The 25,904-nt window shown below is 42.5% G+C and overlaps 1 protein-coding gene across 1 annotated transcript in view; it reads right to left on the bottom strand.

Annotated features, from left to right (window-relative positions):
* The window catches only part of HOMER1 (homer scaffold protein 1), a 104,956-nt gene that overhangs the window by 26,683 nt on the left and 52,369 nt on the right, over positions 1–25,904 (bottom strand). The window contains exon 6 of the mRNA XM_064140885.1: positions 4,104–4,260. Within this exon, the coding sequence (XP_063996955.1) occupies positions 4,104–4,260 (157 nt within the window). The remainder of the gene's footprint in view (positions 1–4,103; positions 4,261–25,904) is intronic.

Raw genomic sequence — 25,904 nt, 5'->3', positions numbered from 1 at the left:
TGTATCTCTGCATGGGGTTGTTGTGGCCAAAGTGCAGCACCCTGCACTTGGAGCTATTGAACCCCATCCCATTGGACTCTGCCCATCTGTCCAGGCGGTCAAGGTCCTGCTGCAGAGCCCTTCTGCCCTCCAACCCAGCCACATCTGCCCCCAGCTTAGTGTCATCTGCAAACTTGCTGATGACTGACTCGATGATATGCTCAGACGGACATACACACACAGTGATCCTATATTCTGTGCAAGGTATCATCAAGATCCAAAGTCACAGATTACAGAAACATTTAATAGAGGCATTTAAACAGCGATTGAAAGAGCATGGTGTGGATGATTATGTATTATAAGGTTTTGTGCTCTCTTAGAAATACAACATAATTACAGGAAATTTGCTGGGCAAAGGTTATGAAAAATAGAATCACAGAATGATCTGGGCTGGAATGGACCTCTGAAAGTCATCTAGTTCAATCCTCACTGCAGTAAGCAGAGGCATCCTCAACTGCATCAGTTTGCCCAGAGCCCTGTTGAGCCTCACTTCAAATATCTCCAGAGATGGGGCACCAGCCACCTCTCCAGGAAAGCTGTTCCAGTGTTCCACTACCCTCATGGTAAAGAACTTGCTGCTCTTAACATCTGTGCTAGTTTGAAGCTAGCTAGAATGTTTTGGTGAGAAGAACTAGATTACAGGTTGTGAAAGGGAAACAATGGTGATGTCTACTTCACTCAAAGGCTTGCTGAGATGAATAAGAAGAACAGAAACACAGATAAGGGAGTTGCTCTCTGTCTGGGCTTTGAGCTGCTTTTTTTTTTTCTCTCTAACCTAACCTGCCATCTATCTGATTAATCCACCTGCTTCCTAACCCCCCTGGCTGACCCTCCAGTATTCCTTGAGCACAAGGCAACATCTAGGGTAAGGTAGAGAGGGGTGGTGGAAGAAGGTGGAAGGGTGGTTGGGAGCCCCTTCTGGGGACTCAGGTTTCTGGGAAGGGAGCTGTGTTTCTGTATTACCTTTTACCTTGTATACTCCTGTATATAACTGTATATACTGTAAATATCTGCTTGTATATTGTGCTAAGCTGTAAATATAAAAGCTTCATTCAATTTCCAGAGCTGGCTGAGTCTAGTCTGGGTGATTTCCAAAGTGGGGGGGGGGGGGGGGGGGGGCAGGTAACACCCAAACCATCGCAATATCCAATCTAAATCTGCTCTTCTGTAGTTTGAAGCCATTGCCCCTCATCCTATCAGCACAGGTCTTTGTAAACAGTTCCTCTCAATCCTTCTTGCAGGGCCCTTTCAGGTACTGGAAGGCTGCTATTAGGTCTCTCCAGAGCCTTGATTCCTCCAGGCTGAACAACCCCAGCTCCCTCAGCCTGTCCTCGTAGCAGAGGTGCTTCAACTCCCTGATCATTTTTGTGGCCTTCCTCTGGAGCTGCTCCACCAGGTCCATGTCCTTTCTATATTGAGGGCTCCAGACTTGGACACAGTACTCCAGGTGAGGTCTCAGCAGAGCAGAGCAAAGTGGCAGAATCATTTCTCTGGATTTGCTGGCCACACATCTTTCGATGCAGTCCATGATGTGATCTGTCCTCTGGGCTGCAAGCACACAGTCTGCTCATGTCCAGCTTCTTGTTCTTCAGCATCCCCAAGTTCTTTCCCACAGGGATACTTTCTATCACCTAATCCCCCAGTCTGTATTGATAGTGAGGACTGTTCCAGCACAGGTGCAGGACCCTGCACTTAACTGTTGCTGCACCTCCTGAGGTTCACCTGGGCCCATCACTTCTCCTGCTTGTCCAGGTCTCCCTAGATGACATCCCATCCCTCTGGTGTATCAACAGCACCACTCAGCTTGGTGCCATCTGCAAACTTGCTGATGGTGCACTTGATCTCACTATCATTGCTAAAAATATTAAACAGCAGAGGTCCCAGTGCGGACCCTTAGGGGACACCACTTGTCACTCTTCTCTATCAGGACTTCAAGTCATGGAGCGCCACCCTCTGGATGCCATCATCCAGCCAGTTCCTTATCCACTGAACCGTCCAGCCATCAAATCCGTATCTCTCCAACTTCACTGGAGATGTCGTGGGGGACAGTATCAAAGGCCTTGCAGAAGTCAGGTATTAACGGATATCAATGAACAGGTATCTACAAATGTAGCCATCAAGTTCTGGGTTACTACTTCTGTTAATTGTAGTATAACAGCAATGTGAGATTTTAGTGATAAAGCTTAAAATTCCTATACTTAAACTGTATTTTCCAACAAAAGATTTTAAGTAAGATTTGACTGAGAGCAAGACTAACATCAAGAAAAAATTATCATTGCATGTCTTGCCTGGTTGCACTTCCTGATGGCAAATGCAGCTGCTCTTCTTGTGTATTACTTCTCTTTCTTAGGAAAGGACTGCATTGTTTCAAATTTTCAACAAAAGCTGTTAATGCATTTTACTAGGAAAAATGCTACCTCATGCCCGTGTTTCAGTGATGAGTTATTCATTGTAAAGCCTACCTGATGGTCAAATCCACCTGAATATCTGCAGTATCACAATTTTTACACGAGGTTGCAGCTCAAGTAATTTTATTTACAATTACTGCTATAATCTATTAACAAACCTGAAGCATAGGTTAGAGCTCCCACCCTCCAACGGAGAAGCTTAAATGAGGTAACAAAGTGAGAAGTGTCCCTCTGTACAAACACACATGAAAACCTTATGCCTGACTGGAAAATTTCTGAAGCAAAGCAGTTTTGCCAGACTTTGCCCATAGTTTTGTCAGGCACTGAAACCAGTCTGCAAGAAGCACCAGTTTCAATTATACTTCCTACATTTTTTCCACCCAGCTATGGCACATACAGTTCCAGTCCACAGAAAATTGTTGTTCCTCCTTACCAAGTAATTTCACTGGGACTTGTATGCAAGTCAGCCCACGTATAGGACAGCCTCAACAACTGGCTTTCCCAAACTCAAGGGAATTCTTTCTATGCTTCCACATCTCCAAGTTAAATGTGGCTCACTGAATTTCTGTCCCCTTCAGATAAATGTAAGCCTTGCTCTTGGGACTGCTAACAGCCTTCAGTCAGACAGGTCCAGTGCAAGTCTGAAAGAACCCTTTGCAATTTACATGATTTGGCTAACTGTAATTGCCACATCTTATTTCATCAAGATGAATACAGCATACAAAACCAGATTAGAAGGACTGCTGTGTACGATACTTGACCTTTCCCTTATTGCCAGCACATTCATGAAACCTGCTCTCATACAAAAAAAGGCAATGTTTTTCATATTATTTTCTCAACTAAGTACAACTCCTTGATATTTTTCCAAGTTAACTGGTATTAACAGCAGTAACACAGCTTCATCAGGCATCTTCCCTCTGTACATGGAATTTGCCTTCACTTTGCACAAGAATGTGTGCCAAGCATTCAACACTAATTCTTACTGACAAAGGTGAATATATTACACAACATAAAAAAGAGCTCCATATGAAGAGAGAAACAAAGATATTGTACACTTGTTTTCATAATGTGCCCTTCAACCTCGCGTGCTTTACTCCTCCATCAAATGATGTCATTCCTTCACTGTGCGCTAATTTCTAGTTTGCCAGGCAACCTCTGCAAAATGTATGGCGAAGGGAACAGGACTTTGCCCCCCCTGTATAAAATCAGGAGCACACTTCTAATTGCAGAGCATGACCTTGACTCTATATGCAGTTTTCTTTAGACACAAGGACGAGAGGAAAACGTTCATCTTTGTTACATGTGGAAGCCAGAGCAGGGCTTCTTTAACTTACAGATTCTATGTCAAGTTTCTGTGAGCTTAAATGCAATGTATAATGCTATGGAGAAGAGCCTGAAATAGATGCAGTGGCATCAAATGAAGACTGGAAGCTGGCAAGCATGTTTTAAGGTTAAATATCTCTTCCTGCAACAATGCCCTTTGCAGAAAACTGCTACAAAGGAGAGAATTTCCCAGTGGAAGAACCTGATGTGCTCTAAATTAATCATTGATTTCGATCTCAAATATTAACTTAAGGCCCCGATAATGAAGTAATTTGTTTTACTTGACAAAGAGCAAATGGAATCAGCAGATCCTGGCTGTTTGTCTCAACTTACGCGCTTATGAAGACGTTCTGCTTCCTCCTGATACGCGGCAAGTTGTTGTTTCCATTGTTTCACGTTGGCAGTGGACTCCAGCAGGGCTGCTGTGAGCTTAGCGTTATTACCCTTGAGTGTGGCCAGTTCTGCCTCCCAGTGCTTGCTGATTGTTGAACTGCAGAGACAGAATGAGAATGGTCAGGGTCCACAGACTTCCTCCTTTATTTTTTCTTCTTTTCTTTTTTTCTGTTAAAATGTCTTAGAATTATTTTATCAAAATATCCATGAAAAATCTTCTGACAGCAATGTCCAAATGAGAATTCAACTGCCCAAATCATCGAACTAGAAATTCAGAAAATATAGATGCATCGCTACTTGAAAGCAACCTCTTTCCTCCCAATTCAACAGAGAGTTGGGCTTCTTAAAATAAAATGCCAAGGATGATCACATCAGCCTCCCAAAAGGACAGATCAGCCTTCTAAGAGCAACACCATATAATTCTAGAATACATATATATATATATATATATATATATTAGAAGAAGATTGGTCAACAACTGAGTGAAGAGTGGTAACATTTTACTTTGGAACTACAGATTAGATGACCTAATGCAAGCCTTCCACTGATGAAATTTCTTTATCAAATACCATATTCAATTTCTACTTGCAAACTTGATCTTGAATTTCAACACCATAGTACTATTACCATCTCCTTCCTCAGAATTATCAGCAGAGACTAAATATTGAGTAGCACAGAGATATTACTGTTTTATTGCAAAGAGGAAGCTGCTGTTGGGGTTTACTGAAGTAGCCTGTGGAGGATCAGTCCTTGCCTACAATTTAGTTACTCTGAGCATACACAAGGCCATAATTTTCACAGGTAATTAGTTTGCCATTATCCACATACCCCCTTTTTGCACTCAGTATTCAAGGAAAAGACAACTCAGACTATCAGGTGACTGTATGGTTATGCAAATATCTCATCAATATTTACTTGCATAACTATAACAGCACATGAGGTGCACACTTACGTGGAAAACAGAATCATGTTTCATGTTTGAAAACCTCCAGGGATGGTGCCTCCACCACCTCCCTGGGCAGCCCATTCCAATGCCAATCACTCTCTCTGGCAAGAACTTCCTCCTAACATCCAGACTATACTTCCCCCAGCACAACTTGAGACTGTGTCCCCTTGTTCTGTTGGCGGTTGCCTGGGAGAAGAGACCAACCTCCACCTGGCTACAGCCTCCCTTCAGGTAGTTGTAGACAGCAATGAGGTCACCCGAGTCTCCTCTTCTCCAGGCTAAACAACCCCAGCTCCCTCAGCCTCTCCTCATAGGGTTTGTGTTCCAGGCCCCTCATCAGCTTCATCACCCTTCTCTGGACACGTTCCAGCACCTCAACTTGGCCTGACCAGAGCTGAGTACAGGGGAAGAATAACCTCCCTCGTCCTACTGGCCACACTGTTCCTGATGCAGGCCAGGATGCCATTGCCTCTCTAGTTTTTTTGCTACAAGACCTAGCAACATCCTTAAACTCTTCCTGGGAAACCTCCCTTTTTTCCAGAGGTGATACACATAGAAAATAATACCTTTTGTCTATCTGGCTATCAACGGAATTGTTGAAAATCAAAGATCACAGTATCACAGTATTATCAGGGTTGGAAGAGACCTCACAGATCATCAAGTCCAACCCTTTACCACAGAGCTCAAGGCTAGACCATGGCACCAAGTGCCATGTCCAACCTTGCCTTGAACAGCCCCAGGGACGGCGACTCCACCATCTCCCTGGGCAGCCCATTCCAGTGTCCAATGACTCTCTCAGTGAAGAACTTTCTCCTCACCTTGAGCCTAAATCTCCCCTGGCGCAGCCTGAGGATGTGTCGTGTAAGTCTGGCCAAAATGTTTCTTCTTACATATTTTTTTTTGGTTGAACTATGAGGAATTATTATAATCAAATCATTTATTGTATTTTAATATGATTAATCTAATTATCAATCACTACTCTTTTGCATACATGTTTAGAGTATGTTTTTTAGTTTTGTACATGTGCACAATGAAACATCCTGCCACCATTCTGTCCCCTGAGTTTCTTTCCTCCGTTTCACACACAGGCAGAACCCATCCCATAATAGCACTTTCCAAAGGTGTGATGATTTCTGTAAATGGTCTTTAAGTGTTAAAAACCAACCAGCCACTACGGAACGTGCATTACCAATTCAGATCACGTCTTCTACAGTTTCATTAAAACATAATGTCTGACTCTTCCATAGAATCATAGAATCAACCAGGTTGGAAGAGACCTCCAAGATCATCCAATCCAACCTAGCACCCAGCCCTAGCCAGTCAACTAGACCATGGCACTAAGTGCCTCATCCAGGCTTTTCTTGAACACCTCCAGGGACGGTGCCTCCACCACCTCCTTGGGCAGCCCATTCCAATGCCAATCACTCTCTCTGTGAAGAACTTCCTCCTAACATCCAGACTATACTTTCCGTGGCACAACTTGAGACTGTGTCCCCTTGTTCTATTGGTGGTTGCCTGGGAGAAGAGGCCACCCCCCACCTGGCTACAATGTCCCTTCAGGTAGTTGTAGACAGCAATGAGGTCTGCCCTGAGCATCCTCTTCTCCAGGCTAAACAGGCCCAGCTCCCTCAGCCTCTCCTCAGAGGGTTTGTGTTCCAGGCCCCTCACCAGCTTCGTTGCCCTTCTCTGGACACGTTCCAGCATCTCAACATCTCTCTTGAATTGAGGAGCCCAGAACTGGACACAGGACTCAAGGTGTGGCCTGACCAGTGCTGAGTACAGGGGAAGAATAACCTCCCTTGTCCTACTGGCCACACTGTTCCTGAGGCAGGCCAGGATGCCATTGGCTCTCTTGGCCACCTGGGCACACTGCTGGCTCATCTTCAGCCTATTATCCACCAGTACCCCCAGGTCCCTTTCCTCCTGGCTGCTCTCCAGCCACTCAGTCCCCAGCCTGTAGTGCTGCTTGGGGTTATTGTGGCCAAAGTGCAGAACCCTGCACTTGGCCTTGTTCAATCTCATCCCATTGGCCTCTGCCCACCCATCCAGCCTGTCCAGGTCCCTCTGCAGGGCTCTCCTACCCTCCAACAGATCAACACCTGCTCCTAGCTTGGTGTCATCTGCAAACTTACTGATGCTGGACTCAATCCTCTCATCCAGGTCATCAATAAAGATACTGAACAGGACTGGGCCCAGCACTGATCCTTGGGGAACACCACTAGTCCATGCTCCAGCATTTGCTTCCCAATACCCTGCTTAGTGCCCTTTAACAGGAGTGCTAGTTTCTTCAGAAGACAAACACAAATCCTTACAGATTTCTTAGTCTTTTCATGATCTATTCAACTAATTAGCAGTTCCACCACTGGAAATTTGAAATGACTGAATTAAAGTGGTGATAATCCTACTTTATCAGGGAACAGGCTCACATATTAAGAACCAATTTCTGTAACAACGTCTATTTTCCTGTGTCTTCAATCAGAGTTGCTTTTTTGCTTACAGTAGCACAGTGGATCAACAAATTCGGTAACGAGAAATTACAAAAAAAAATCAAGGTCACTATCACATTCACAACTTCTCTTTGATGTTCTGATTTGGCAATCAAATATTCCTTCCAGTCATAACACGCAAGTAAGCAGTTCATAGAATCATAGAATCATAGAATCAACCAGGTTGGAAGAGACCTCCAAGATCATCCAGTCCAACCTAGCACCCAGCCCTAGCCAGTCAACTAGACCATGGCACTAAGTGCCTCATCCAGGCTTTTCTTGAACACCTCCAGGGACGGTGCCTCCACCACCTCCCTGGGCAGCCCATTCCAATGCCAATCACTCTCTCTGGCAAGAACTTCCTCCTAACACTCAGCCTAGACCTATCCCCGCACAACTTCAGCCATGTCCCCTTGTTCTGCTGCTGCTTGCCTGGGAGAAGAGACCATCCCTCACCTGGCTACAACCTCCCTTCAGGTAGTTGTAGACAGCAATGAGGTCTGCCCTGAGCCTCCTCTTCTCCAGGCTAAACACCCCCAGCTCCCTCAGCCTCTCCTCATAGGCTTTGTGTTCCAGGCCCCTCACCAGCTTGATCACCCTTTTCTGGACACATTACTGTATCTCAACATCTCTCTTGTATTGAGGATTCCAAAACTGGAGACAGTACTCGAGTTGTGGCCTGACCAGTGCTGAGTACAGGGCAAGAATAACCTCCCTTATCCTACTGGCCACACTGTTCCTGATCCAGGCCAGGATGCCATTGGCTCTCTTGGCCAGCTGGGCACACTGCTGGCTCATCTCCAGCCTACTATCTATCAGTACCCCCAGGTCCCTTTCCTCCTGGCTGCTCTCCAGCCAGTTCTACTTAGTAGTCCTGCAACGGGAAGACTCCTATCAGTGCGCATACGATGCCCGCGTGCGTTTGAAGATGTGTCTTCCTGCCTGGTCTTTTCCTACAGAAGAAATACATTGATGTAACGTGGCAGATTAAAAGCTTTGTATCCAGGACAGGAACTCTTTGGATCACTTAATAACCTAATTTAATATTCAAAGAGGGAAGTGCATGGATCTTTTTCATTGCAATAATGTGTATACTCACAATGACATACAGTAAATGTTAAGCCATGAAGACTCCAGAAGACAAACTGAGGTAGCACTGAGTAAAAATGCAGCGGTGATTTGCAGCACATTTTGCCTTTGCCCAGTGCCCTTACTACCCTGCCAAGGTAACAGTCAGGAGCTTTTCAATTACTGCTCATGTATTGGAGTGCCAGCATTAGATATGATCCACGTATTTTCTGCTAAAGCTATGGCTACCCTGATTCAAAAGCCTTCTATAGAGCTGGTTGTTTTTAAATTGGCTGTTTTCAACAGGACTGCACCAGGATTATTTCTCAGTTTAAGTTTTTGGCTCTGAGAGATCTACATAATGGGCATGAAATCTGTCTGTTGGAATGCAGATGTTATTTTTTGGTAGCTTATACTGCTTTTTTTTTTTTTTTTCTACAAATAAATTCTACTGTATCTTTTACAGATTGTGCCATTACCCCACAATTAGTCTAGTTGTGTAGCTGAACACACCCCCCCCCCCCAACTTTCCAACTATTTTGACTTATCCTATTTCTTTCTCCAAAATCCACATTCTCTGATACAAACACAATCATGTGGTGGATCTCATACTAGGAAGCACAGAACCAAAGATGCCATTTTTTTTTGTTTCATAAAAATCATAACGTGACTAAAATAGCCCCAAACCATTCCTGGCAGTGCTGATTTGCTTTTTTCACATACAACCTTGATAGACTAAGGAAAAAAACAAACAAACAAACAACACAAAACCCCAAACCATAATTAGAACTTTTTTTGGTGGCCTATTCCAGTTAAAACTGGATTTATTTGGATTGAGATTAATTCAATTAGGACTAGGGAAAAAAAACAACAGACATATGGCAGGCTGTTCTTAACCTAGACTAAGACTATTGGCATTGATGCCTCTCTCTATCTGTAGAGCTGTATTGGTTCAAATTTATCAACATTTCCAGAGGAAATGCTGAGGCATATACAGTTCAGGCACAATGAGAATTCTCCCTCATTAGAGAAAGTGCTGATGCTAACATTCAGGAAAGGGAACACACAGATCTAGAATCTGAAGGATGTAAGAGGAAAGTTCAAAGGGCTCCCAAAAGAGCCCATGGCCAGAATTCTAACTACACTACAGTACCTCAGGACTGGTACTGGAGGGCTGCATGCACTGCTTCTCCGTTTACTGATCTCCTGTCTGAAAGGAATTGATTTTGCCTCAATGCATTAGATTGTGTCATAAGTAATACATGCACAGCTCTGCCAAGCTGTCTTAACAGTCGGAAGTGTCTAAACCAAGCCCAAATCATTCCTTATGCACTCTGATACTCTCCGCTCTAGGAAGCACATGAAATGCAAACACTTAGTGATCAAAGGGATCCAAACTGCAGTAAGACTTCTACCAGAATACCTTTCAGTTTTGCATGGCAGTGCAAAGAACAAAGCTCTATGTACTACAAACTAATTTGTAGTTCTGCAGTGAAAGAAATCAACCTGCATGCATTTTTTTTCCTGAAAGACACCCATATCTCTACTGGCAGTGTCACAATTTTGACATTATTGACAGTTACTTCTTCAGGCCTGTCAGAATTCACTTCACTCACTGCCCAGCACACTCAAAATTTCAAGATGGTCCTTCCAAAAAAAGACATCATTAACACTCCTGTTTGTTTCCTTTTTCATAGAATCATAGAATCAACCAGGTTGGAAGAGACCTCCAAGATCATCCAGTCCAACCTAGCACCCAGCCCTAGCCAGTCAACTAGACCATGGCACTAAGTGCCTCATCCAGGCTTTTCTTGAAGACCTCCAGGGACGGTGCCTCCACCACCTCCCTGGGCAGCCCATTCCAATGCCAATCACTCTCTCTGGTAAGAACTTCCTCCTAACATCCAGACTATACTTCCCCCGGCACAACTTGAGACTGTGTCCCCTTGTTCTGTTGGTGGTTGCCTGGGAGAAGAGGCCACCCCCCACCTGGCTACATCCTCCCTTCAGGTAGCTGTAGACAGCAATGAGGTCATTCCTGAGCCTCCTCTTCTCCAGGCTAAACAACCCCAGCTCCCTCAGCCTCTCCAAAGACAATAAGTACAGCTAAGCTCTGTATGAAAAGCTCAACCAAAGTTTTTACAATACTGTAACTGAGAGTGAAGCCTAGTTGTTTCTCTTGTGAAACCTCTGCATTTCTGAAAATAAGATGTTTGCATACATCACTACACTAACACCAAATGCAAGAGAAAGAATGGTCCTCTAACAGGTAACAGAAAAACATGACGTCCATTGGCTCGGCTGATCACACTGTACAAAACAACACTTACATAGCAAAGGCCTAGGTCTGCACAGAAAATTACCTTTACAGTGACAACTGTTTATGGGACTGAAAGCCCTTGCTAGCCAGCAAAAGGTCAAAAGTCCCCTGAATCTCCAGTTCTTAGTACCAGCCACAATATCTGCTATGTGGGTGACGTCAAACATGGTCACAGTCAGAATGCCACATGGTGCTCCACCATCAAGACAAAGAATTCAGTCAGGCATTTAACATCTCTGACATCCAGTAAGTCCATCATTACCACAAAACACTCCTAGAAAAATTGCTGGCTAGTATCATATGGCCTAACTGTGACACCCCCTGCAGTAGGAGTCAATGATCTTTTGTACTTTTAGGCATTCTTATCAATTAACACCATCCAAATCTCATTTCTCCTTGGAGATTAGTTACAACTTCAGTAAGTCACTGAGGAACAGCCCTGCTATCTGTCCATCTGTGACCTGAATAGAGTGCCAGAGGCTATAAACTCATGATTATCTTTCTCTGCAAAGTAGGTCACTTAAGGAAAATTAATCCGAAAAGCTCCAGTCACCACATTTAGCCAGTTGGAAGAGGCTTGCAAAGGCAGGGGGCAGGGAGCACACATTAATGAGCTGCATTCAGAATGAAGTTATTTTGAGAGACGGCTTCATGAAACAAAGGAACAAAAAAAGTTGAAATCAAGGGATGTTTGGGTTTTTTTGGATCAGTATTGCTTACTGACTCTTAGTTGAGTTCTGCACAGTATTAACAGTGTACAACTTGGCTTAAGCTTTCCTTGAGATTTACAGAAATGAAATGTGTGCAGAATTCTGCCTCGCTAATATTTTGTGAGTTTTAATACTGGATTCATTGCATAAAAGCAACTAATTAAAAAATCTCATTTCTTTCTGCACTGTAGTCAAGGTTTCCAAGGACTACAATTACTAAAGGCCACATAGAGACTCTTCACGTGTCACTGTGATCTGCACTGCAGGTGTGTGGTGAGCACTGCTCTCCTGGGATTGCAGAAACGAAAAGGAGTTCAACTGAGTAGAGAATGGAGTATTTTCACTACAAAATCTGGCATCTGGTATAGTAACTAAATCCATAAGACACAGAATTACAGAATCATTGAGGCTGGAACAGACCTCTGTGATCATCAAGCCCAGCCTATGACCCAACACCACCACACTGACTAGACTACACCACCAAGTGCCACATCCAATCTTTCCTTAAAACACCTCCAGGGACGGTGACTCCACCACCTCCCTGGGCAGCCCATTCCAGGCTCTAATTATGCTTAGGAAGTGTTTCCTAACGTCCAAACTAAACCTCCCCTGGCGCAGCCTCAGGCCATCCCCTCTCATCTTGCCACAAGTTGCCTGGGAGAAAAGCCTGACCCCCACCTCCCTGTAACTTCCCCTCAGGTAGTTGTACAGTGTGATAAAGTCCCCCCTGAGTCTCCTCCAGACTAAACAACTCCACCCAGCTCCCTCAACCCCTCCTCATAAGACTTTCCCTTCATTCCCTTCACCAGTCTTGTTGCTCTCCTCTGGACACAACAACTATGAACAGAGCAGAGTCCCTGTAGATGCTGCTTAGATTATAAACAGTGACATGTGCTGGAAGCAGCCCAAGAGTCTGGTGGAGTTAGCATTACCAATCAGTGGGAGAGGTATGTCAACCAGCTGGTAACAATGCAGTATCTGTGCTGGCAGCATGGAGTGATGCTTTCTGACAGCCTTGCTGGTGACCCTTATGGAGCTGCTCTTCATGCTTAAGGAAGCAAAAGGGGATTGTGAATGATACACTTTTGCTACAGTAGTATCCAAGAGCAAAAGGGAATTCAAGTATTGTGGCCTCAGTTTGGAAGTGTAAAGCAAGAGTTTTGGTTTATCTAAAATTCCTTGGTGCATCTGGGAAGGAATCCTACACAAGGTCCTTATGAAATTGACCAAAATTAAATAAGCTTTAGATAATGCTAAGATCCCAGGCTGGAAGAGTGAGATCTCTGCAACAGGCTAAGCTTGCTATTACCTTCATTCAAATAATGTGGCTGCCTTCAGTAGATAGAGACACATTGCTGGCACAGACAATAAGAGTGGCATCCCTCAAGGTACTCCTCAAAGCATGCAAGAACCCTCCCTGAAGCTGACAATGAGACTTAAGCTCCTCATTTCATGTCCTGACTCAGAAATTTTAAACAGGTATTTTGAGAATTTCACTCATTTTCAGAGATTTCAAAAAGCATCTTCTGGGGCCATCTACTGAATGAGTAAAATTACTTCAAATTAGAGAAGTTTTAAATGTGATGGTTTTAGAGTCTGTCCTGTTGCTAGTCTGAAGTATCAAATGCCCTTCAAAATGATACAGCATTTTCTTCTTTTTTCTTGAACATTTAAAAGAGAACTGGAAACAGAAAGGGGTTTTGTCATTTAATTATACCTAATTAGCAGTCCTAGAATGAGTGGGAACCTGCAGAAATATCACTGGTACAGAGAAGGACCTGCCCCATCGTTCCAGTAAAGAGGTAAATGAGAAAAGTTTTGAGTAGTTCTGCCATTTTAGTTTTGTACAAAGCTGACCCAATACATTTAACCACTCAAAAGACCCCAAACTTGCGTGCATGAGGGACACAGTCATCTATAGTACAGTCAAACAGAACTATAGAGTCATAGAATCAACCAGGTTAGAAAACAACTCCAAGATCATCCAGGCCAACCTAGCACCCAGCCCTAGCCAGTCAACTAGACCATGGCACTAAGTGCCTCATCCAGTCTTTTCTTGAACACCTCCAGGGATGGTGCCTCCACCACCTCCCTGGGCAACCCATTCCAATGCCAATCACTCTCTCTGGCAAGAACTTCCTCCTAACATCCAGCCTATACCTCTCCTGGCACAACTTGAGACTGCATACCCTCGTTCTGTTGCTGGTAGCCTGGGAGAAAAGAGAGGCAATGCTACAGTAAGAATGACAGCTGTTTAAAGAAGAAAACTGAAGAATCACACCAAAATAAACCAGAATTTATTAAAAAAGGGTAAATCCTTTCAAAGTTATAATCAAGATAATTACCAGGAAATTACTTGGACTTAAATATTTTGAGTAAGGCCAATGAAAAAACTAATTAATATTCAAAAATATACTTATCCTTAATTAGCATATTCAAAAGAATTTTTTAGTAAAGGAGGATAGCTCCCCCGGGGAAAGAAGCAGGAAAATTAATAGACCATGAAAGGTCTACTCTTCCCCTTGGGATAAGGAATATCTACATGATCTCAATAGAGTTACATCAGCACAAAACCAGGGAAACATAGTTGTGAATTATCTCTTTGAATTAGTCAAATGAAAACTCAACCATAGCAAAAAAAGATGAAGCAGGTCTTTGAAGCATACCATGCTCCAAGAGAGGTGACTAACAGCAAAGCCACATGCATCTACCAAAAAGTGACAAAGCAGCAGGTGAGAGTGTGGCATTTCTGAGTCTGTCATTCTCTGCAGATGCTGAAGATTTATCCCACTCCAGAACATGCTGTTTTGTTGTGCTTCGCACGCTCCTCTGCTCAACCCCAGGTGCCTGAACTGGAGGCTTTTAAGGCCAGGCTGAATGGGCCTCTGATCAACCTGATGTAGTGTGAGGCTTCCCTGCCCATGGGAGAGGGGTTGGAGCTAGATGATCCTTGTGGTCCCTTCCAGCCCTGACAATTCTACTATTGTATGTTACATGCCAGGATTTTATTACAAGGTTATCCCTAAATTTAAGAGATGTAGGCACACACAAATGGCAAAAAGCTAGACACAAACACGGCATACACACCTCAAATTAGTGTAGGAAGATCAAAACTCAAATGAACAAACAAAATCTTTAAAATTGCAATTCATACCTCCAATGATGGTGATTTTCCAGAGTTTAGATCTGGGCCAAAGTTGAGACAGTATTGTTTGTATTTTTTGGGGGGAGAGGATCTGTATTATCACCTTGTTAGTACAAAAAAGGTATATAGCTTACTCAAACGTGCTTCAGTGGGAAGTTTAGAGAATGCCTGCTGGTGCAATCAGAAAATTTAGCCTGGAGAAGAGGAGGCTCCTGGGGGACCTCATTGCTGTCTACAACTACCTGAAGGAAGGTTGTAGCCGGGTGGGGGTTGGTCTCTTCTCCCAGGCAACCAGCAACAGAACAAAGGGACACAGTCTCAAGTTGTTCTGGGGGAAGTATAGGCTGGATGTTAGGAGGAAGTTTTTGCCACAGGGAGTGATTTGTCATTGGAATGGGCTGCCCAGGGAGGTGGTGGAGGCACCATTGCTGGGGGTGTTCAAGAAAAGCCTGGATGAGGCACTTAGTGCCATGGTCTAGTTGACTGGAGAGGGCTGGGTGCTAGGTTGGGCTGGATGATCTTGGAGTTGTTTTCCAACCTGGTTGATTCTATGATTCCATGATTAAAACTCCTGATTTCTATGCTGGTCTAGAAGGGTTTTCTGCGAATCTGGGCAGAGAGTGCTTATGAAGCTATTACACATTTCTCTTTAAAGGTGTTTCATACATGATCTTTCACTTTCACTTAGCTTGCCAGATTTTTATCATGGTTTTGGATTCTGAAAGTACCTATGCAACCCATGGACAGAAGAAGTTGCCATTCAATATGGGAGCTTATGACTTAGGAATAGAGTGGATATTATTTTTTTTAAGGAAAGAAGATATCCTCCACAGTACTCCAGCACAGTATTCTTGAAGAAGCCAATAAAGACAGAGAAAAAAATGCCCAAGCATGGTAATGTTTACTGCTTATTGAAACACTAAGAACTGAGAGCAACAGAAGAGCTCCTGAAAGGCGCTCAATAAGATGAAGAAGATAGAACATTAACAGAAAATTAATGCTTCACCTATAATCCTTATCAACTGAGGACTTAGATCCCTATCCTGACCCCAGTTTAAAGTGGTACAAAGAGAAGAGTTGCTCTTCTCTACAAGAAATGATCAGGTTTCCAGGCTGCTAGTGTATACTATATGTGTTTAGGGAGGTGACACTTAGACTTTGTTTCTCATTACACTTACTGCTAGGAACATTTTTAGTCACGTCTTTTCCATACTGTGTAACAATAGAAAAGACTTGTATTTAACATGGATCATCCCAGTAACACTGAGAAAATCTCTGATTCCTTTGAAGAGGCTCAACTTTTATTTTTATTTTATTACTTTCTAAAGAATCTCATTTTTAATCTCAGTCTTTCAATTTTAAATGTCACCAGGTTATCTCTTCATGCAGGCTTTTTCTTCTAGCTTTTCTTTTTTTTACACAGAATACCAACACCCTGTAGACCTAACATTTGTCACATATTCTGAAAAAAAGCAAAAAAAATTTGCCCTTTTCTCTTACTGAAATTACTTAATTCTATCAATGCATGTATTTTGTTCTCATGCCTGTAATGTTCAAACTGATAGGCATTACCTTTTTTTTAGTGCATTCAAACGGCAGCCATAATTTCTTGCTGTTGCCATGGTGCTAAATACTTTAAATAGTCCAACAAAACTACATTTTCAAAAGCAACTTATTTAGGAACTTACATCCCATTTTCTAAAATTACTAGTTGTGCGCCCATGAAGAGAGTAAAACTGAGTTGGGCTCCTATGGCACTCACGTTATGAAAGCTGTTAGATTATGTGGATAGACAGCAGGACACGGTGGCTCTGACACTAAAATGATCTGAGTTATGACCACTTTTAATTATGGAACTCATTTGGATACACAAGAATTTAAAGCAGTTTAACTGTAAATTCAAACTGAATTAGTACACATCACTCTTGCTGAGGCCCCTGGCTAGACAAAACCTTATGTTTCTTTCAAAAATTCTACTATTAACAACAATATCTGAACCAATACACACACTGTCAGCAATGTAACAAAGGAGAATATCGAACTGCTCTACCCTTCTGTTGTCTAGGCTACCCTGATTTTAAGTGTTTCGCTCAACTGTGCTCTCAGCTGCAGCTTGGCGAGTTTGAGAAACTTCCCTGCAACCCTCCCATGCCCGTTATCACAGTATCATCAGGGTTGGAAGAGACCTCACAGATCATCAAGTCCAACCCTTTACCACAGAGCTCAAGGCTAGACCATGGCACCAAGTGCCACGTCCAACCTTGCTTTGAAGTGCCCCAGGGACGGCGACTCGACCACCTCCCCGGGCAGCCCATTCCAGTGTCCAATGACTCTCTCAGTGAAGAACTTTCTCCTCACCTCCAGCCTAAATTTCCCCTGGCACAGCCTGAGGCTGTGTCCTCTCGTTCTGGTGCTGGCCACCTGAGAGAAGAGAGCAACCTCCTCCTGGCCACAACCACCCCTCAGGTAGTTGTAGACAGCAATAAGGTCACCCCTGAGCCTCCTCTTCTCCAGGCTAAACAACCCCAGCTCCCTCAGCCTCTCCTCATAGGGCTGTGCTCAAGGCCTCTCACCAGCCTCGTCGCCCTTCTCTGGACACGCTCAAGCATCTCAACGTCCGTTGCATGCACTTCTGGGCATGCAACACACATCTGTGCTTTTGTGCCAGAAGAACACCACTCTGGTGTGTGGCAATGCAGCCCTCATTGCTGCAGGTATGTGGAACTGGAAAAGGAGTCCGTACAAACCAGCAACTATGTCTCAGAGCCGCTGCATGTGGGCGCAGAAGAGATGCAGCATCACTGCCTATATATGTGGAAATGATCCAGCCCACAGCCCTCAGTGCCAAGGACCATTTTATTTAGCTGTATAGGTATGGCCCATCTGGGTGCTGCAGCTACAGGTCAATTATATACCTCTTAGCAGAGATTCTCAGACTTGCAACAATAGAGTGAAGACAGCAACAGCTACACTCTGAGTAATGGCAACCATGTGTAGGGTACTGTAGTAGCTAAAGGGACCTCTCCCAGTCCTGCACATCTGGCATTCACCATATGCAAAGGGTGGAGATCCTCAGCACAAGCTTCTGCCTGCACTTCTAGGTACTGTAACAGCTTTAACTGGAGTGTGTTGTGCCTCTGCTGAAGATAGGAGCTGTTACTGGAGTGGCTGAATGTCAAAGATTTACAAGTGCCTATTTTAGATCTTAGTCAAACCTTCTCTTAGTGATAGCACAGGACAGCTCTGCCTTAATGCTGATTCCTGTATTACCCTCACAGCAAATGCAGAACTCAGCAGAACAATCATTACAGGTGCAGGGCCTCTCAATTCAACTGCCAGCAACAGAAAGACATTCTGAAGAACGACCCACACAAATACTTTTGATTAGGCAGTTGTATAAAGATTCTGCACCAACCACTTGGCCACCACTCAGATAGTGCATTAGGTTATCTTACAATATCAAGTAAGTACTACTGATGCAATTAATTTTTGCATTAAAATTGCCAGTTTGCTTATTCTAGTAAATAAAATTATATTAATTAATCACACAGCATAGGAGAGGAACTGTCAGTTAATATGCTGACAATAAAAGAATTTTATTCCATTAAGAGAAGCGAAGCTACGTGAGAGCATGGCAATTTAATTAAATTTATCTCCTGTGATAGCCATAGAATTACTTAAGAGTCAATAGCCTAAATATAAAGTTCATATATAAACCATCTATGGAGCTGCCAGAAATATTCTCAAGAACAAGCAGCAAGCTGCAAGAACAATCTAACTGCACAAAAACATTTATTGACTGTATAGTGTTGAAACAAAAAACAACTCGAGAGTGAATTGTAACACTCTTTTAATGTATATTGCAACTCTTGTGGGTTTTTTTCTACCCCATTTTTTTAAGAGAATGGAAGTTTTACATTTGCCTTGTCTAAACCAGATCTGAAACCAAGAAAAGAGTAAATTTCTTGCACTATGTTTATCTTAGAGTCAAATATACTTTTAAAAAACATTAGATGAAAAGATTAAATTTAATACATAAAAAGTCTCTGATATTGTCACTTTTTCTATGAACTACAGCTTAATATTCCTTAATGTAGATTTCTCTGTCCCTCATTGTAAAACATCACAGATTTAAAGGGGAAAAAAAAAGCTTCCTTAATTTACTAGTAGTTGCTAGCTCCTATTTTCTCAGTCTGGACTAAGTCATTCGATTTTCTACAGCTTCTCTTCAGAATAGTGCATAGGTTAGATGACATGGCTCAAAAACTCAGCTGGAAGTTAAAAATGTACTAATTTACAGACCCATTCTTCCCCATTCGACACCTGATTGACACAACAGTGAAGATATTGAAACAGTTCAATAGAAACTTCTTTGAAACAAAAGAATACAAAGTTTGGCTCTCCACTTATCTCCTTGACCATCTTAATTAACTCATCACAACCCAACAGGGATGCCAAGAAGATGAAAATGCATGTGAGTTTTGCTAGTTGTGAACTCGGAGGCAACAGGAACAGATGCTAAGCTCCCAAGCTTTCATGAGGCTAAGCCTAGGTGCCCCTGCACTGTTTCAGTGCAGTGCCATAATAAGGCATAAAAGGGTACAACAAACATCATGATGTGAAAATGTTAAAGCAAAAAAATCACCTTTCCTGAGCTTCCCACTGTGCTGAATGTAAGTCCAGCACAAATGATCCCTAAGTGCCAAAGTAAAACTGAACAAGAATACTACAGTGTCTGCACAGTGCAGAAAAACGATGCTACACAACTGGTTTTGTCATGTAATTACATTAGTTTTGTATTTCAGAGTATTTCCCAAAGTGAACAGTAAGTTGCAGTCAGACATAGCGATCAGTTAGATCCAGTTCAGGCATGAAAGAAGTAACTTTAGATATGCTCTTAAAATTCAAGGCAACTTAATTTAAATACATTGCCTATGTGAAAAGCATTTGGCTTCAGACAATAAACCTGTCAGAGCTGGTAACTTACTACGATTCGGTCAATTCAGTTTTGGTTTAGGTATTTCACCTGAATTGTGTTGTTAAAATAGAATTACATCTTAAGCCTCCCAGAAGAATGGTTTTCACCATTCTAACTTGAATTTTGAAACCAAACTCTCGACATTTCATGACAGGAAGAAGAACATTACTAACTTCATGGTGCCAGAGATCAAGACTTGCAAGGGCAAGGACCCTAAATTTAAATTTATCACAACAAATAGACTACATGTAATGTTTTATCATTGTGTACTTGAGAAAATGGACTCCCACACATCCCAGATATTTTATTTCAGCACCTCTTCCTTCAGCTCCAACTTCCTTCAACTGCCAAATGGTTACGAGCTGATTAAAAAAAGCCCTCACATTCTAATTCATTGCTGCTTTGCGCCAACCCAATTCATTACAGACAAAATTTGATGGTTGTTTGGTGTCACTGTGAAATGTTTGATAATACTTATGAATTGCCAGTTGCACACATCTCACCAAAGTGCTATTCAGGAACTCAAATTCATCTCAGCAGAGTGCCCTGTTAGATGATCAGCACACTGATACAATCCCTTCTCTGCCTGTACTACAGAATGTCACTAGCATCTATAGTGATATTAAAGAACTCACTAGATGTGACTCTTGAGGTACAGAAAGCTTCCCTAAAGCATAAAGCTAACACAAAACTATGCAGAATCACAGAATTATACGGGTTGGAAGGCGCCTCTGGAGATCATCTAATCCAATGCCCCTGCCAGAGCAGGTTCATCTAGATTAAGCTGCACAGGACAGCATCCATGTGATCTGGGAACAATTCCAAGGTGGCGACTCTACCACACCTCTGGGCAGCCTGTTTCACAGTGCTCCACTACCCTCAATAGAAAGAAATCCCTCTTCGTGTTCAGATGGAACTTCTATCTTCAAGTCTGTGCCCATTACCTCCTGTTGTGCTACTGAGCACCACTGACAACAGACTGGTCCCATCCTCCTCACACCCACTCTTTAGGTATTTATATGCACTAATAAAATTCCCCTCTCGGTTTTCTCTTCCCCAGGCTAAAAAGCCTCAAGTCCCTCAGCCTTTCTTCATAAGGTCTAGTCCTCTAATCATCTTTGGAGCCCTTTGCTATACCCTTTCAAACAGTTTCCTGCCCTCATTAAACCAGGGAGCCCAGAACAGTATTCCAGATGAGACCTCACCAGGAGAGAGCAGAGGAGGAGAAGAACCTTCCTCAACCTGTTTGCCACACTCTTCTCAATGCAACCCAGGATGTCACTGGCCTTCTTGGCCACAAGGGCACATCACTGGCTTATGGCCATCCGGATGTCCACCAGGACTCCTATATCCCTCTCTTCAGAGCTGCTTTCCAGCAGGTCAGCCCCTAACATGGTGTGATTTCTCTCTACGTGCAGTACTCTACAATTGCCCTTGTTGAACTTCATAAGGTTGCTCTCCGCCCAACATTCCAGACTATCTACATCACGAGGTATGGCAGCAGAGCCTCCTGCTCTGTCAGCTGCTCCTGCTGGTGTCAGCTACTCCTGCTGCTGTCCTGCTGATAGTACACTCTATCCTTTCATCAAGATGGTTGAGTATATTGAATGGGACTGAACCCAGTACTGACCCCTGGGGAACACCACTTGCTATGGACTTCTAACCTGTGCCACTGACCACAACCCTCTGAGCTCTATCCTTCAGCCAGTTTTCAATCCATTCCTCTAATCTAAACTTCATAAGCTTGACTATGAGGATACTGTGGAAGATAGTGTCAAAAGCCTAGCTGAAGTCAAGGCAGAAAATGTCCACCCTTCCCTGATGTATCCATCTAGTCATGCTGTCCTAGAAGGTTATCAGATTAGGCAGGCATAACCTCCCCTTGGTGATTCCGTGTTGACTAGTTCTGATAACCATCTTTTCTTACATATGCTTTGAGACAATGCCCAGAACAAGCTGCTCCATCATTTTTCCAGGGGTGGAGGTGAGGCTGACTGGCTTGCAGTTTCTTGGGTCTTCCTTCTTGCCCTATGCTGGAGGAGACCATACTAGCCACTCAAGGTACAGCAGCTAATTACAGTTGCTAATTCTGAAGACTTAACTACAGCACCAGAAAGGTAACAAAGGAATAGGAGTTGCAGCCACCTCTTAAACTCTGGAACCATCTTTGCTTTCTTTTAACCCAAGCAGAATTTTACACAGCAGCCCAGCTATCTCCTGTCTTCAACAGGAAAAGAATCCACAGCTTAAATATTTGTTGCCAGTAGATGATGGTTGACATTTATGGTCTACCCAAAGTGAATACTACCTATTAATTAAAAATTAGCTGATTTTTAAGTTCATATGGGATTCATTTACAACACTGAATCACTTTATAAATGCCAAACACCGTGGATTCAAGGTTCCCCATACAGCATTTTGTGTAAACCTATGCTTAGTAATTCAACAGCAGTTAAACTGGAAATGCTGCATAACTTAAGATGCTTGGCATCCTCTAACTCAGGTCCAGTGTAATGTAAATTCCTCTACCACATAGATAATAGTATTCTTGCAAATGACAGAAGTAATAGGAAGAATGACAGGCTCTCAAGCTTAAACACTTGCAGAAGATGCTCCTAGATACACTTGACTTCTGTCTCCAGAGTGTACCTTTTTTCTAGGGTCTAAAACCCATCATATATGTCCTTTTTGTTAGAATAAAGCAGACAGATGAGATACAGTAACACAGAGATCTTTCCGAATAGCAGAGGAAAAACAGACACTGTATCTGGTGCAGGGTAGAGGGATGAAGTGACTTGGAAATACAAAATACATTTGAAAACAGCTTTTAACTGAGAGGTTTGGACTTTGTTTTGTTTTGTTAGAGTTGGGTTTTTTTTTTTGTCTGAAGTGACTTCATTTTAGCTCCTATCTTCTTAGTAAAGCAGGAAACTAATTCCCAGTGTAAAGAGTCATTGAGTGGTTTGGGCTTGCAAGAATGTTTAAAGATCATCTAGTCCAATCTCCATGCCATGGGCAGGGACATCTTTTACAAGATGCTTGCACAAGATGCCTCATACAACCTGACCTTGAAAACCTCCAACCATAGGACATTAACTTCCCTAAGAAATACATTCTAGCGCTTCATCACCCCCATTGTGAAAACTCTAGGTGAAGACATTGAGGCATTGAAGCATCTGAAGATGATTTTTCATTAAAAATACACGCATTGCAAATATTCAAGAAAATAGGGGAGGGGGCCGGTTTGCGTGGGCTTTAACAGAGTAAGGTTGTGTTTTGAGAATGTGCTGTTGCTACGAGTTCTAATGTATTTTAACATACCAAAACTGACAGAAAGCCAAGTTTTCTCTTGCTTTCTGAGGTTTTTATCCAAGCTGTTTTTCAGCTTGTGGGCTTTGAACTCAAAACTGTTCAGCAATACTTCATTTTCCTTTACTTATAAGGAGGCATTCTACCATGAGTATAATAACAGTAAATTACATTAAGTTCATCCATGTTCCCTATATTGATTTTAGAAAACAATCCAAAACTGACTGTAATAGAACCGTGAGATGAGCAAAATACACAAGAATTGAAACTGAATAGTGAAGCAGGTTGTTCTGTAGCATACTTAAGAGTGACCTGAAGGCCACAAATTTTAAATTCTCTTTCATTTCCTTTGTCGAAAAACTGTGCAAACTCTTCTATAAATTTTATGTGGATGGGAAACCCAAACCTAGAGTGTCCTCCAGTTTCAAAGAACCAGATTACAACTACAGAGTCCAGGTAGAGACAGAAGACTTGTCAATGGACAAGTCTGGAAGAATCATAGAATCAACCAGGTTGGAAGAGACCTCCAACATCATCCAGTCCAACCTATCACCCTGCCCTATCCAATCAACTAGACCATGGCACTAAGTGCCTCATCCAGGCTTTTCTTGAAGACCCCCAGGGACGGTGCCTCCACCACCTCCCTGGGCAGCCCATTCCAATGGGAAATCACTCTCTCTGTGAAGAACTTCTTCCTAATATCCAGCCTATACCTCCCCTGGCACAACTTGAGACTGTGTCCCCTTGTTCTATTGCTGGTTGCCTGGGAGAAGAGGCCACCCCCCACCTGGCTACAATGTCCCTTCAGGTAGTTGTAGACAGTAATAAGAGTTTCTTTAGAAACCATATAGATAGCTGTATAAGCACTGTATTTTGTGTTGGTAAACGTAAATGGTGTAAGCCTTGCGCTTGAAACGAAGCAGCTACATGTGAGTTATAAGAAGCCTTTATCTTCCAGCTTTTATCTTCTATCTAACTGTTAGCTACTATACTTTTGAGTGTATTTTGGGGCATAATTTGAACAGGTCTCTTAAGAGACACAAGGCACGCGTGTATGAGATACTCTTACCTGCAGAACAGGCTGCCAAAGCAAAGGTTTGTTACAAATACTACAAATTCCAGCCTTGGCAGAAAGCAACCCACCTCCTCATCAGGAATTAATCCCAGGTAGAAGGTATGTGTATGAATGGTTTACATTATCTTGGTCTTGAAATTCTTTCATACACCAAATTTCCTAACTAACAAGGAGAAGACAGTGATGATCAGACTCTCTGAAAAACACACTTGTCCTGCAAAATATACCTTATCCTTTCCCCTCACCCCTCCTATTAACAGCTTCTCAAATTGGAAAACTAATTTAAGACTCAAGGGATCAATAGCTGTGCGGGTTTTCCCCCTGACAACTTCAGGTGGGGGCTGAAAAAGTGGTTAAGTATGGACTGCAGGAATGGGCTGCCCAGGGAGGTGGTGGAGGCACCGCCCCTGGAGGTGCTCAAGAAAAGCCTGGACGAGGAACTCAGTGCCATGGTCTAGTTGACTGGATAGGGCTGGGGGATAGGTTGGACTGGATGATGTTGGAGGTCTCTTCCAACCTGGTTGATTATTTGATTCTATGATTTGTAGTTTCAAAATATCACCAACTTTCCACAGCTTATTTTAAAATAAATTTGACTTCCTTACAAAATTTTTCATTGTGATTTTCTGGAGAATAGTGCATTGAGAACTGAAACCTTTCTTTGGTGTCTGTTATCTTTGATAATAATGACACTTCTCAGTTTTGGAAAAAAAAAAAAAAGGTTTGAAAAATGACTGGTTCCAGTTGGTAATACTGACCCAAATTCAGCAAAGTCTATGCAGAGAAACATCTGGTGTACGAAAGACAACACCTCGGATGGCTCTTTCATGGTGTATGGGGAGAGTTTCAGTTTGTAGATGAACCCTACTTATTGCTGGAAAGGTTTCCTATGATGACACTAAACAGTATCAAAACCACTGATGGAAGTAGTGGTAAAGAAAGCATGAGGTATCAACTGTCCGCTTCAGATCTTCCACCACTACCATTTTAATTCTTCTTGAACATGTGCTTGCATTATTGAGCTTACAACTCACAAGTCATCACATTCTAAATAGTATAGGTACAATTCAGACCATAAAACAAAGCTCACAGACGCTGCTTACAAACACAAACATTCATACACACTGCCATCAAAATGGGGGGAAAAAAAATCATTATTCAAGTAAACTACTAGGAAAATCTAGAACAAAAGAACAGCTTCTCCACCAAGGCTGAAAAATGCTCTGTACTAAGAGCAGAATCTGAGAACAATTAACACACTTCAGAAAACTATTTTTTATCTGATAAAATAAGTGATTGTGAATTAATGGACACAAAACCTACAGCAAAACAACCTCCAAAATGACAACAAACAAACAGACACCAACACAAACCACGCACCCTACAGAACTTAAGTATCATATACTCCAATTCACAGAGCCAATGATTAAAGAGTATTAAGAAAAAGTATTTTAATTTTGTCTGCAGTCTGGATAGGTTGAACACAATGGATGCATTTCATAAATAAAAGTCCATCCTTTACACCCCTTAGGCAATTTTTTTTTCTTTTTTTTTTTTTCTTTTTCCCCACATTTTTACTGGGCTTCTTTTTTTTCCCCCCTCATGTAAGCAATTTAATAGGGGGAAATTACATGGTATGGGCAGTGTGGTTTTAGTTTTGGGTTTTTTTTTATTACAAATTGCAGATGAATTACATTAATCTTC

Source organism: Pogoniulus pusillus, chromosome Z (genome assembly GCF_015220805.1).
Source record: "Pogoniulus pusillus isolate bPogPus1 chromosome Z, bPogPus1.pri, whole genome shotgun sequence".
NCBI lineage: Eukaryota > Metazoa > Chordata > Aves > Piciformes > Lybiidae > Pogoniulus > Pogoniulus pusillus.
Note: the sequence above shows the minus strand (reverse complement) of the source record. Positions and strands in the feature narration are given on the sequence as shown.